The sequence below is a fragment of the Ailuropoda melanoleuca genome, chromosome 16, assembly GCF_002007445.2.
Source record: "Ailuropoda melanoleuca isolate Jingjing chromosome 16, ASM200744v2, whole genome shotgun sequence".
Taxonomy (NCBI): domain Eukaryota; kingdom Metazoa; phylum Chordata; class Mammalia; order Carnivora; family Ursidae; genus Ailuropoda; species Ailuropoda melanoleuca.
In genome coordinates, this window is record NC_048233.1 from 25052707 (window position 1) to 25064080 (window position 11374).

At 39.5% G+C, this 11374-nt stretch overlaps 1 protein-coding gene across 1 annotated transcript in view; it reads left to right on the forward strand.

Annotated features, from left to right (window-relative positions):
- The window catches only part of SMCO2 (single-pass membrane protein with coiled-coil domains 2), a 34210-nt gene that overhangs the window by 17439 nt on the left and 5397 nt on the right, over positions 1-11374 (forward strand). The window contains exons 6-9 of the mRNA XM_019797355.1: positions 1049-1139; positions 4170-4226; positions 5880-5936; positions 7172-7347. Of these exons, the coding sequence (XP_019652914.1) occupies positions 1049-1139; positions 4170-4226; positions 5880-5936; positions 7172-7347 (381 nt within the window). The remainder of the gene's footprint in view (positions 1-1048; positions 1140-4169; positions 4227-5879; positions 5937-7171; positions 7348-11374) is intronic.

The following is an 11374-nucleotide window of genomic DNA, read 5'->3' on the forward strand; positions in this document are numbered from 1 at the left end:
TTCATCCAAGTTGTTGCCTGTATATCAATAGTTCTGAGTAGTAGTCCATGGTATGGGGATATATATAGAGAGAGAGGGAGAGAAAAAGAGTTTCGTTAACCATTCACCCATCAAAGGACAAGTGTGTTATTCCTAGTTTCAGCTATTATGAATAAAGCTACTTTGGACATTCATGTACAAATTCCTGTGTGAAAATAAGTCTTCATTTCTCTGGGATAATTGCCCAAGAATGAAATTGCTGGGTCACATGGTAAGTCTGTTTTTAGTTTTGACAGGAAGCGCCAAGCTATTTTCTGGAGCGGCTGTCCATTTTACGTTCCCACCACCAATGTCTGAATGACCCAATTTCTCTACATCCTCACTAGCAGTTGGCATTATCACTATTTTGTATCCTAGCCATTCTGATAGTAGTATTTCATTATAGTCTTAATTTGAATTTATCTAATGGATAATGGTGCTGAACATCCTTCCATGTATTTATTTGCCATTTATACATCTCCTTAGTGAAATGTCTGTGCATGAATTTTGTTCATTTCTTAATTGGATGGTTTGTTTTTTTAATGTTGAGTTTTGAGACGTTTTCATATATCCTAGATGTAAGACCTTTGCCAGATATTGGCAAGTGAATCCATTTAACAGAGTCTTTGGTCAAACAAAAGCTTTAAATTTTGATGAGGTCCAGTTTATCAACATTCCCTCTTATAGGTCCTGTTATTGGTGTCAAGTCTAAGAAATCTTTGCCTAGTCCTAAGTCTCAAAGATTTTCTGTGGGTTTTTTTTTCTAGAAATTTAGCTTAACTTCCATTTTAATCCTTTAAATTTTCTGCTCCTGTATCCAATTAGGCCTTACATTTCTTTACTATTATCTAGATTATTTAGTGTTTTTACTTTCTTGCATTGCATTTGGACATCCCATTCCAACACAACCACAACTCAAAAGTCCTCTTATGTAAGAATATGATTTCATTCTTGAAAGATCAAAAAAGATTGTCTATTTGGTGATTTTTCTTAATCCATAGGATTTAGTCCATCTCTTGTCTGTTTGCAGCTTATTAAATGAGGTGATGTCTCTGGAGCGACAAATTGAAAAGCTGGAGTCACACCAGGACCTTGACCCTGATCAGGGGGCAAACATTGAGGTAAGCTGGAGACTTGGAAAAGACAATCTGGGAGGTTGTGGGGACTCTGCCACCATGTCCCACCCCTTCTATTATTTAACAGAGCGTAATAAGAATTAAAATCCATTTTTGCCACAAGGAGTGCTCTCTGGTGGTCAGTTCTGAGCACCTTTCATGTGGGTACCACCACTTCCATTCTCTGACAACACAAAAAGACTAGACTTTTTAATTCTACCTAGACACTCAGTTCAATAGGCTTATATCTTGATGCCATCTTAAGACAATGATGAGTACCTTAACAGAAGACTTCTCTTCTTGATCTTTGTATCCCAGCACCTAACAGTTCAAGAAGACATCCAGGAGTTAAATGTTTGTGAATAATTGCAACCTTAAAATGTAAGAGATATATTTGTGTTCATCTTTGATGCCTTCATGAAGAGTTCTTGTGCTGGTTTTCACAATCTCCAGTTTTTCTGTTGTCTTCTTGCCTGGCGCTGCCGAGAGACTTTTCTGAGAAAAGTTGAATTTCCCTTTTTTAAAGAGTCACAGGATGTTAGAAAGGTAGTGACCAACTTTGGATAAGAATTAGACTTCAGAGGCCTGGCTGACAGTGTTTCTAAACTTCATGCCTTTGAAAAACAATTCTCTAAGAAAGGAGAAAGCTGTGTCTAGCGACCTCCTCTGCTTTAGCTCAAGCCAAAAAGCTTAAATTAAGTGAATTTTGGAGGAAATAAAGAAGAAATGTCTCTCTTATTGCAGGAAGGTAATGTTTATTTAGACCCCTCACATACTAAAAGCCAGCTACAGATCAGCACAGATTTAATGCCGGGGGGAAAATGCTTTTAGCCACGATTAAGTCCAAAATTTTGAAGGAGCAACCTCATTTTGAGCTAATTGAAAAGTCAAGAGTTTTTTTCACTAGTTGGGGCTTTGGAAATTGTAAATTAGGAGAAAAGGGAAGAGGATGAGGCCAAGAAACATTCTGCTTTGGAAAATTTCCTCCAAGAGTCAGCTGTGTTACAGGGATGTGGATTTTAGAAGAAGATAGGGTTAGGGAGGGATGCGTACCAAAGGAATGAGGAAAAAGATAGAAGAGCACAAAGATAAATGAGAGTGAGATTTTAAAAAAGAAACCAACAAAGGCTTGGGATCATATGAGAAGGGAAGGCATGAAAAATCATATGGAGATTCTCTGTCCTGGAGACGCATAGCTTTGTATGCACTTTAAAAAAACAACATGACTTAAAAACTATAAACAGCCCAAATATCCACCAACTGGTATGTGGATAAATTGTGGTACATGTTATGTGATAGAATCCTACTCAGCAATAAGAAGGAATGGACTTCTCACTCATTCAACAACCTGAATGAACCTCAAATGTGTTATGCTGAGTGAAACAAGCCAGATCCAGAAGATTGCATGCTTCATGTTTACATTTACATAACATTCTGAAAATGGCAAACTATAGGAACAGAAAAGAGATTAATGATCGCTGGAATTGCACAGGGAAAGGGAGCATGGGATTGACAAAGGGGCACAAGGAAATTTGGGGTGTGATGGAAATATTCCATTTCTTGTGCTGTTGATTATGTCAAAATTCATAGAACTGTACCCTCCTAAAAAGTGAGTTTTACTGAATGTAAACTATACCTCAATACATGTGACTTTTAAAAATGGACACAAGGTCTGTCCTCAGTAAGTCTAAAGGGTGATGGGAAAGGCCACATAAAAGCAAATGCAGTAATATAATAAGAAATTTTACTTATTTTTTTTTTTAGATTTTATTTATTTATTTGTCAGAGCATGCCCACAGCAGGGGAGCACCAGGCAGAGGGAGAAGCAGGCTCCCTGCTGAGCAAGGAGCCTGGTGATGCGGGGCTCCATCCCAAAACCCTGGGATCATGACCTGAGCCGAAGGCAGATGCTTAACCGACTGAGCCATCCAGAATCCCTAAATAAGAAATTTTAAATCTAAGTATTACAGAAGGAAAGTCAGTAGGAATGGCTGTAGGTTCACTCTGGTAAAGGGAAATGAAGATTATTAGATATGGAAACAACAACCAAAGTGTGGTGTGGGCAAATTAAAGGAGAAATAAGTTAAAGTTAAAATAAAACCACATGTATTGGCTCATTTATATCTGGTGAAGAAATGGAACACCTCAGAAAGGAATGAAAGGGAGAGGAGAGAAAAATCAGTACAATCACTTAAAAACACACACACACAGCAGAAACAAATTAAAAAACCCCTTTAAGGTGAGGACTTTGAGGTGGCCTTTAGCTTTTGCCTTATGTTTAACCCTAAATCCACGAAGCTTTCTGAGATCTCCATATCAACATCTAGACTTTCATTCTGAAACTGAGTCTTACTATCTTTGATACAGTTATCTTAGACAAGTACTGTGTAAAGATAGTTACTATATAAATAAACCAGGGTACCAAGTAAAATATGATTAGAAGATCACAACTCCTTTCTAAATAATTCAGTTACACAGTTTAGGGGTTGGTGATGGATGAACTTGGTAAAGAAAGGGTGTAACTATACATTCTTGGAAGCTGTTTTGTTTTTTTTTTTTTAAGATTTTATTTATTCATTTGAGACAGAGAGATACAAAGAGAGAGCATGAGCAAAGGAAGAGGCAGAAGGAGAGGGAGAAGCAAACTCCGCACTGATCAGGGAGCCCAAAGCGGCGCTCAATCCCAGGACCCAGAGATCATGACCTGAGCTGAAGACAGATGCTTATCCATCTGAGCCACCTAGGTGCCCCTCTCTGGAAGCTGTTTGAGGATAAATGCTCATTACAGGTTTCCAACTAGCACAATGCCTAGATCAAGGGTCACTTAACATAGGATGTGGACAACATTATCTTGTTGATTCAACTTAATATTGATTTTGGAGATCAGTACCCAGAGCAGTATCAAAAAAAAAAATAGTTGCTATTAAATCTCAAATTTTTTTTATCATGAATGAGCTTTCTTCTAAAATGTTCACTTTGTTTCAATTCCACACATCATTCATTACAATTTTTTACTTATGCCCTTTTATTTTAAAGGAGAAGATCATGGAAATTCAAAAACAAATAGAAGAAATGGATGACAAATGTGTCCAGGTAATGACAATGGCATTGTAATTAAGGAAGAAAACCAGTTCTTCAAGGGAATTGCAGATCTAGAGAATTTTAGTGAATGGAATCCAAACTTGGGTGAAAGACCTAGTATTTTAGACCTAGCAGGGAAATGTCTTGTAGCCTATACCCTCATTTTCAGATGAGAAAAGCATAACTCAGAAACATGACACGATTTGCCCACATTTCTAGATGAAAAGACCAGTCTCATTCTTGCTCTCCCCTTAAAAAATGAAAGTATGAGTATTTTTTTCTTCTAATGAAAGTAATGCATGCTTATTTTAATAATTAAAACACAGAACTGTTTCATATAAAAAATGAAAAATAATCCCACTCCCTCAAATATAAGCACAGTGACTATCTTAGTATATTTATATTTTTCTAAATTTTCCTATATATGTACTTACATGTTGTTGTTACAATTTAAATGAGATTGTATTATATGTATATTGTTTTGCAACTTGCTCTTTTCCCTTAGCATTTTTCTTCAACAACTTTCTATACCACTAGATATCATCTTACCTTTCCACTGTTTATATAATGCAGGATTTGATTTTTGGATTTATTAAATTTATCTCATTGGATATTTGGGGCTTTATAACAAATGTGTGCTATTACAAATTTTGCCTCACCAATCTACATCTTTGTTTGCTTTTGCAAGTACTTGTTTAAGAAAAATTTCTAGAAGTTGAACCTCTAGCACCCATTTTTCTTGAAAATCAGAACACTGTTCTTCCTGCTACAGCTCTGCCTCTCAAGGTATCCTGCAAGTCTGTTACAGAATGATTAGTTAAAAATGTTAAAAGAGTTATTTACTCCTGACATATGTATAATTGGTAACCATGTCTTAGAAAGTTTGCTCTCAGCCTGTCTCTTGAACTTACTGATAGAAACCAACCAAAACCATCTGTTACCTCTACCTGACAACCTATAGGAGATGGGAGGAAAAGAGGAACCAGACGGTTTTTGTGGATAGCTCTTTTGCTGAACTACAAAGGCCACATATTGAAACCAACATAATGAGAACTTATAGTCATATATTATAAATTTTAAAATATTTAAAAGAAATACAACTTTTTTTCTCTGAAACATACTGTTTCTCCAACTAGTGTCTTAGAAGTTTGTTTGTTTTCTTTTTAGAGAGAGAGAGAGAGCATGCACCTGCGTGAGGAGGGGCAGAGGAAGAAGGAGAGGTAGAGAGAGGATCTTAAGCAGGTTCCACACCCAGCATGGAGCCCAAAGGGGCTCAAGTTTACAGCCCTGAGATCATGACCTGAGCCAAAATCAAGAGTCAGACACTGAACCAACCGAGCCACCCAGGAGGCCCTAGTGTCTTGGAAGTTTTTTAAGGCACAAAGAAAGAGTAACGAATAGAGAAAAATATGATTTATCATAAGCTGATATGATATAAATTTATACATCTAAAATATTAAAAATAATTATACTAGTCTTTTGGTTATTCCTCCTGCAATTTATCATGATTATATAATGAATTTGCTGAAAGAGGAAGGATTTTGCTGAGTAAAAGTAAGTTTCAAAGAAGCCACAACTAAGTGATGTCAACATGAGTGAAGTTTTATGGTATAAACCAGAAAAATATAACTTCTATCTTACCCAAAATTGTGGGTGTCTTTTCAGGAAGATGCTTGTAATGCAGCTCATGAATTAAAGGAGAAACTCATTACAAGAATGAAGGTAAGATTTCACTACTCAATTTCAAATAATGATAAAATCTAGAAATATAGGGATAATTTTTTCCCTAGAAGTTAACAGAGTGCCACCTACTATTTTCTTTCTCTTTCATTATCACTTTTTCTCCCTTCCTGGCCCAGTGCTTGGGCAGACAGGACATCTCGTGGTCTGCTTCCACGTCTCCTCCACTTAGAGCTCAGCCTCTCTGTCCACATGCTATGCATTCTTCAAAGCTCAGCTTGAATGTCATCTCCTCTTTCAGACCTCCCCTAATCTCCCCTAGTCAGAAACATAACTTCATATCTGAACTCCTCCCACAATATCTTGATGTAAATGTGAATGGGTGAAAGAAGCAATGAATGAGTGTGCCAACCTGTCACTTGTTCAGAGGTGCCTACCTGTCCCACCTACCTGGAGTAGGTGTCCCACCAACAAACCTCAGCTACTCTATCTCATCATCTTCTTTATTTTCTCTTTAGCATGTATACTAGTCTATAATATCTAATTATATATACATATACATTACATTACATAGAGATATATATGTTGTTTATTGCTTTTCCCCCAGCCCCTATAAATGTGCATGTAATTCCTTATACATTTGGTTTAAAAATGTACCTGTAGGGGCGCCTGGGTGGCACAGCGGTTAAGCTTCTGCCTTCGGCTCAGGGTGTGATGCTGGCGTTATGGGATCAAGCCCCACGTCAGGCTCTTCCGCTATGAGCCTGCTTCTTCCTCTCCCACTCCCCCTGCTTGTGTTCCCTCTCTCACTGGCTGTCTCTATCTCTGTCGAATAAATAAATAAAATCTTTAAAAATAAATAAATAAAAATAAAAAATAAAAATGTACCTGTAATAGAATGCACACTCCTTATCTATTTTGTTAGCCACGGTATCCCAGAATAGTGCCTGGTGGGAGTCAGTATGTTTTGCATAGATGAAAAAATTGAACAGATGAATTCAAAATAAGGATAATTATCTTCCTACATGAATAAGTCAGTAGTTAAAGATCAGCATGTGGGTCTACCATGCTGCTACCTTATTTTGTGAATGTGTGAGTCTCTTTCTACTAGGGGAGTATGCACCTGCCAATGAGCTCCTCACGGGACTCACCTGTGATTGGCAGTGTGGGCTCCTGAGGTGTTCTGGAGGAAGAGCTCTCTGCATCATCTACGGTAAGACTAACAGAACTCTAAAGTCATTTTTTTTAAGTGATTGTTGATTGCTCTTTTTTTTCAGAACTTTTACAAAGACTTGACTCTGCTGAATACAAAGCTAAGAACATACCAAATGCAGGAAGGGAAAACAGACTCTCGGAGTCCTGAAGAAATGGGTGCGGAAGAAAGTGAGTCCCTGCTTCCTCAGGCTCCACCACCCCCTTTAGTGCAGAACACTCCTGCCGGCATTCCAATGTGGTGAGTCAGAGGAAGGGGCCTTTGGGGCTGGACAAAGGCTCCAAAATGTATGAACCATAGTATGGCGAATTTCTTCAAGGACTGACTAAAAATTGGTTTTATCTTCCTTTATCAATGATCTCTTCTTGTTCTTTAAAAGTATATTTGTTTATTGGAGTCATAGTGTTTTTCATATTATTTTTAGGTGTAGATCTATAGCTTTAGATCCATAGATATAGATTTCTTTATTGTTGCTGTAGGCAACTATGTATTCATAAATCTTAGAAGATGGTGTCTGCAAGCTATGATGCAGCCAGCTCCACCAAAGGAACCTACATGCAAAACAGATTTGAAAACCCTTGTTTGCTGGTATGGTATTAAAGACATACATACTGGTAAATTCTGACTCTTTGGGTCCCTTTCAGAAGATGCCACACCATCATATATACCTGGAGTAGTACCCTCCTCTAAGAAAACCTTTCTCATTCTTTACCCCCAGCTACCGATCCAAGTAGACTGCTCAGCAAGCTCTCTTGTGTGCGCCCTCCCTCGCACGTGCTCCTGACACAGGACCCACAGCAGATTATGGCAACTGAATTATTTCAAATTCTGTCTCCTCCTAAGAATCCGCGAGCTTCCAGAAGTCGGGCATCTTTGTCATTTTGGGGCATGAAATATAAAACCTCTTCACCATGTTTAACAGATATTAAATTAAAAAGTAAGTGAGGAGTGATGTCAATGGAAATAGTGGAGTAAAAACCCCAGAACATTTCCTCCTCCTTAAAAACAAATGAGAGAGCTTGAAAAAAAATAGTCAGAATCAACTTTTTCAGAACCCTGGAAATCAAGGATTTAGCATCCAGAATAGATAAAGAAGTCTTATAACTCAACAACAGAAAGGGAAACAATCCAACTTTTAAAATGAGCAAAAGACATGAATAGACATTTCTTCAGAGATACAAGATGGCCAAAAAACACACGAAAAGAGAGTCAACACCATCGGTCATTAGAGAAATGTAAATCAAAATCATGAGCTACCATTCTACCTCTCTAAGATAACTATAATTGAAAGGACAGACAATAACAAGCATTGGAGAGGATGTGGAGAAATTAGAACCCTTAGACATTGCTAAAGGGATTGTAAAATGTGCAGCCATTTTGGAAAACAGTTTGGCAGTTCCTGAAAATGTTAAATATAGAGCCACCATCTGACCCACTCCTACATACGCACCCAGAAGAATTGAAAATATACGTCCACACAAAAACTTGTACATGAATGTTCATAGCAGCATTATTCATAAAAATAGAAGCAATACAAATATCCATCAACCAATGAATAGGTAAACAAAATGTGTTATATCCATACAATGGAGTATTGTTCATTCACTAAAAGAACAAAGTACTAATGCATGCTGCAATGTGGATGACCCTTGAGAACATTATGCCAAGTGAAAGAAGTCAGACACAAAAGGCCACATATTATATGATTCCATTCCTATGAAATGTCCAAATAGGAAAATCCATGTAGACAGCAAGTAAATGAATAGTTACAAGGCCTTAGGGTGGTGGGAAATAGGGAGTTCATGGATACAGGTTTTCTTTTTGGGGTGATGACAATTTCCTGGAATTAGATAATGGTGATGGTTGTGCAACCCTGTGAATAAACTAAAAGCCACTGAATTATACACTTTAAAGGGTAAATTTTATGGCATGCAAATTATATCACAAAAACCAAACAAGTAAGCAAATGCCTTTTGATCATCAGTTGATTGTGTTAAGTGGGCAGATTACAATCCAGTTCAGTTGGTCATCTTTCATCGCATCATTATATTCTGGTTAAAACTACCTAAGACTTGGGAACGAGTTAAGATGGCGGAGGAGTGGGGGTCCCCTTTTTCAGCCGGTCGCCTAAGTCGAGCTGGATAGGTGCCAGACCAGCCTGAACATCCACAGAATCAGCCTGAGACGCAGGAAGATACATCTGGATCTCTACAAATGAACATCTCCAGCGCTGAGTATTGAGGTACGAAGCGGGGAGCCGTGAGACCGCGCACAGATATCAGAAGATAAACGGAAGGGGGATGGAGCCGCCGCGTTCGGGCGCCGGGAAGCGGTAGCCACCTGCACGGGGGAACTGGTGGACTCGTGGACCAGCACCCGTGAGAGAGCAGACTGAGACCGCGAGCTGGGGAACGCGCACCACCAGACTTCTCACGGAACTCCGAACTCCGGTGTGCTCACTGGAACCAGACTGAGACCGGGAGCTCTGGGAGTGCGTGGGGGCAGCTGGCAACTGGCGGTGTTAGAAACACAAAGGACAGAGACCCACCGGCCCTGGAAGTGAGGGCTGGGCTCCGGGTGTGGGGCGCACATCCCGGGACGCTGCAGGGTTGAGCAGCACCAACAGTAACAGAGTTAAAGTGGCCAAAACATCAGTGGAGAATGGTCCGCGATCCCTCTGTTCTGAGACAGATGCTGAGATTCGGCTGCTGCTGCTCGGACTCTGAGAAGAGCCACAGCAAACCGCCAGGGAAAGCCGCCAGAGAACAAAAGCCTGGAAATACCGGCTCACAGTGTGCCCATCCCCATCCCCCCTCACAGGGGACATGGAAACTCTACCCAAACAGGGTTGCCTGAGTATCAGCATGGCAGGCCCCTCCCCCAGAAGGCAGGCTGAAAAATCAAGAAGCCCACATCCCTAGGGTCCCTATAAAACAAGTGCACACTGCCTGGGTCCTGGTCAATAATTTGGGCTCTGGACAACCCCACAACCTCTCCTTATCAGAATGACGAGAAGGAGAAATCCCCCCCAGCAAAGAAAAGACANCCCCCCCAGCAAAGAAAAGATAATGAGTCTGTGGCCTCTGCCACAGAACTGATGGATATGGATATAACCAAATTATCAGAAACGGAGTTCAGAGTAACAATGGTCAAGATGATGTGGAGACTTGAAAAAATATTAACAAAAATATTAATGAGAATATGGAATCTCTAAGGGCGGAAATGAGAGCGAATCTGGCAGAAATTAAAAATGCTATGAATCAAATGCAGTCAAAACTAGATGCTCTGACGGCCAGGGTGAATGAGGCAGAAGAACGAATTAGTGAACTGGAGGATGGGATGGTAGAAGAGAAAGCTACAATAGAAACTTGGCTCAAAAAAATCCAATCTCAAGAATGTAGGTTACGGGAGATTACTGACTCAGTGAAACGTTCCAATGTCAGAATCATCAGCATCCCCAAGGGGGTGGAGAAAGAGAGAGGTCTAGAAGAGATATTTGAACAAATTGTAGCTGAAAACTTCCCTAATCTAGCAAGGGAAACAAGCATTCGTGTCCAAGAGGCAGAGAGGACCCCATCCAAGCTCAACCAGGACAAACCTACGCCACGGCATGTCATAGTGCAATTCGCAAATATTAGATCCAAGGATACAGTATTCAAAGCGGCCAGGGCCAAGAAATCTCTCACGTACAAAGGCAAAGGTATCAGAATTACGTCAGACCTGTCTGCACAGAACTGAAATGAGAGAAAGGGTTGGGGGGGCATTTTTAAAGCTCTATCAGAGAAAAGCATGCAGCCAAGGATCCTTTATCCAGCAAAGCTGTCATTCAGAATTGATGGAGAAATAAGGACGTTCCAAAATCGCCAGTCATTAACCAATTTCGTAACCACGAAACCAGCCCTACAGGAGATATTAAGGGGGGCTCTATAAAGGTAAAAAGGCCCCAAGAGTGATACAGAGCAGCAAGTCACAACCGATACAAAGACTTTAAAGAGAAATGGCATCATTAAAATCATATCTGTCAATAATCTCTATCAATCTAAATGGCTTAAACTCTCCCATAAAACGCCACAGGGTTGCAGATTGGATAAAAAGACATGACCCATCCATTTGCTGTCTACAAGAGACTCATTTTGAACCCAAAGATGCATTCAGACTTAGAGTNGCAATCTATAGAAAGAAAGACTTTATAGGCAACATGGCATCATTAAAATCATATCTCTCAATAATCACTCTCAATGTAAATGGCCTAAATGCTCCCATAAAA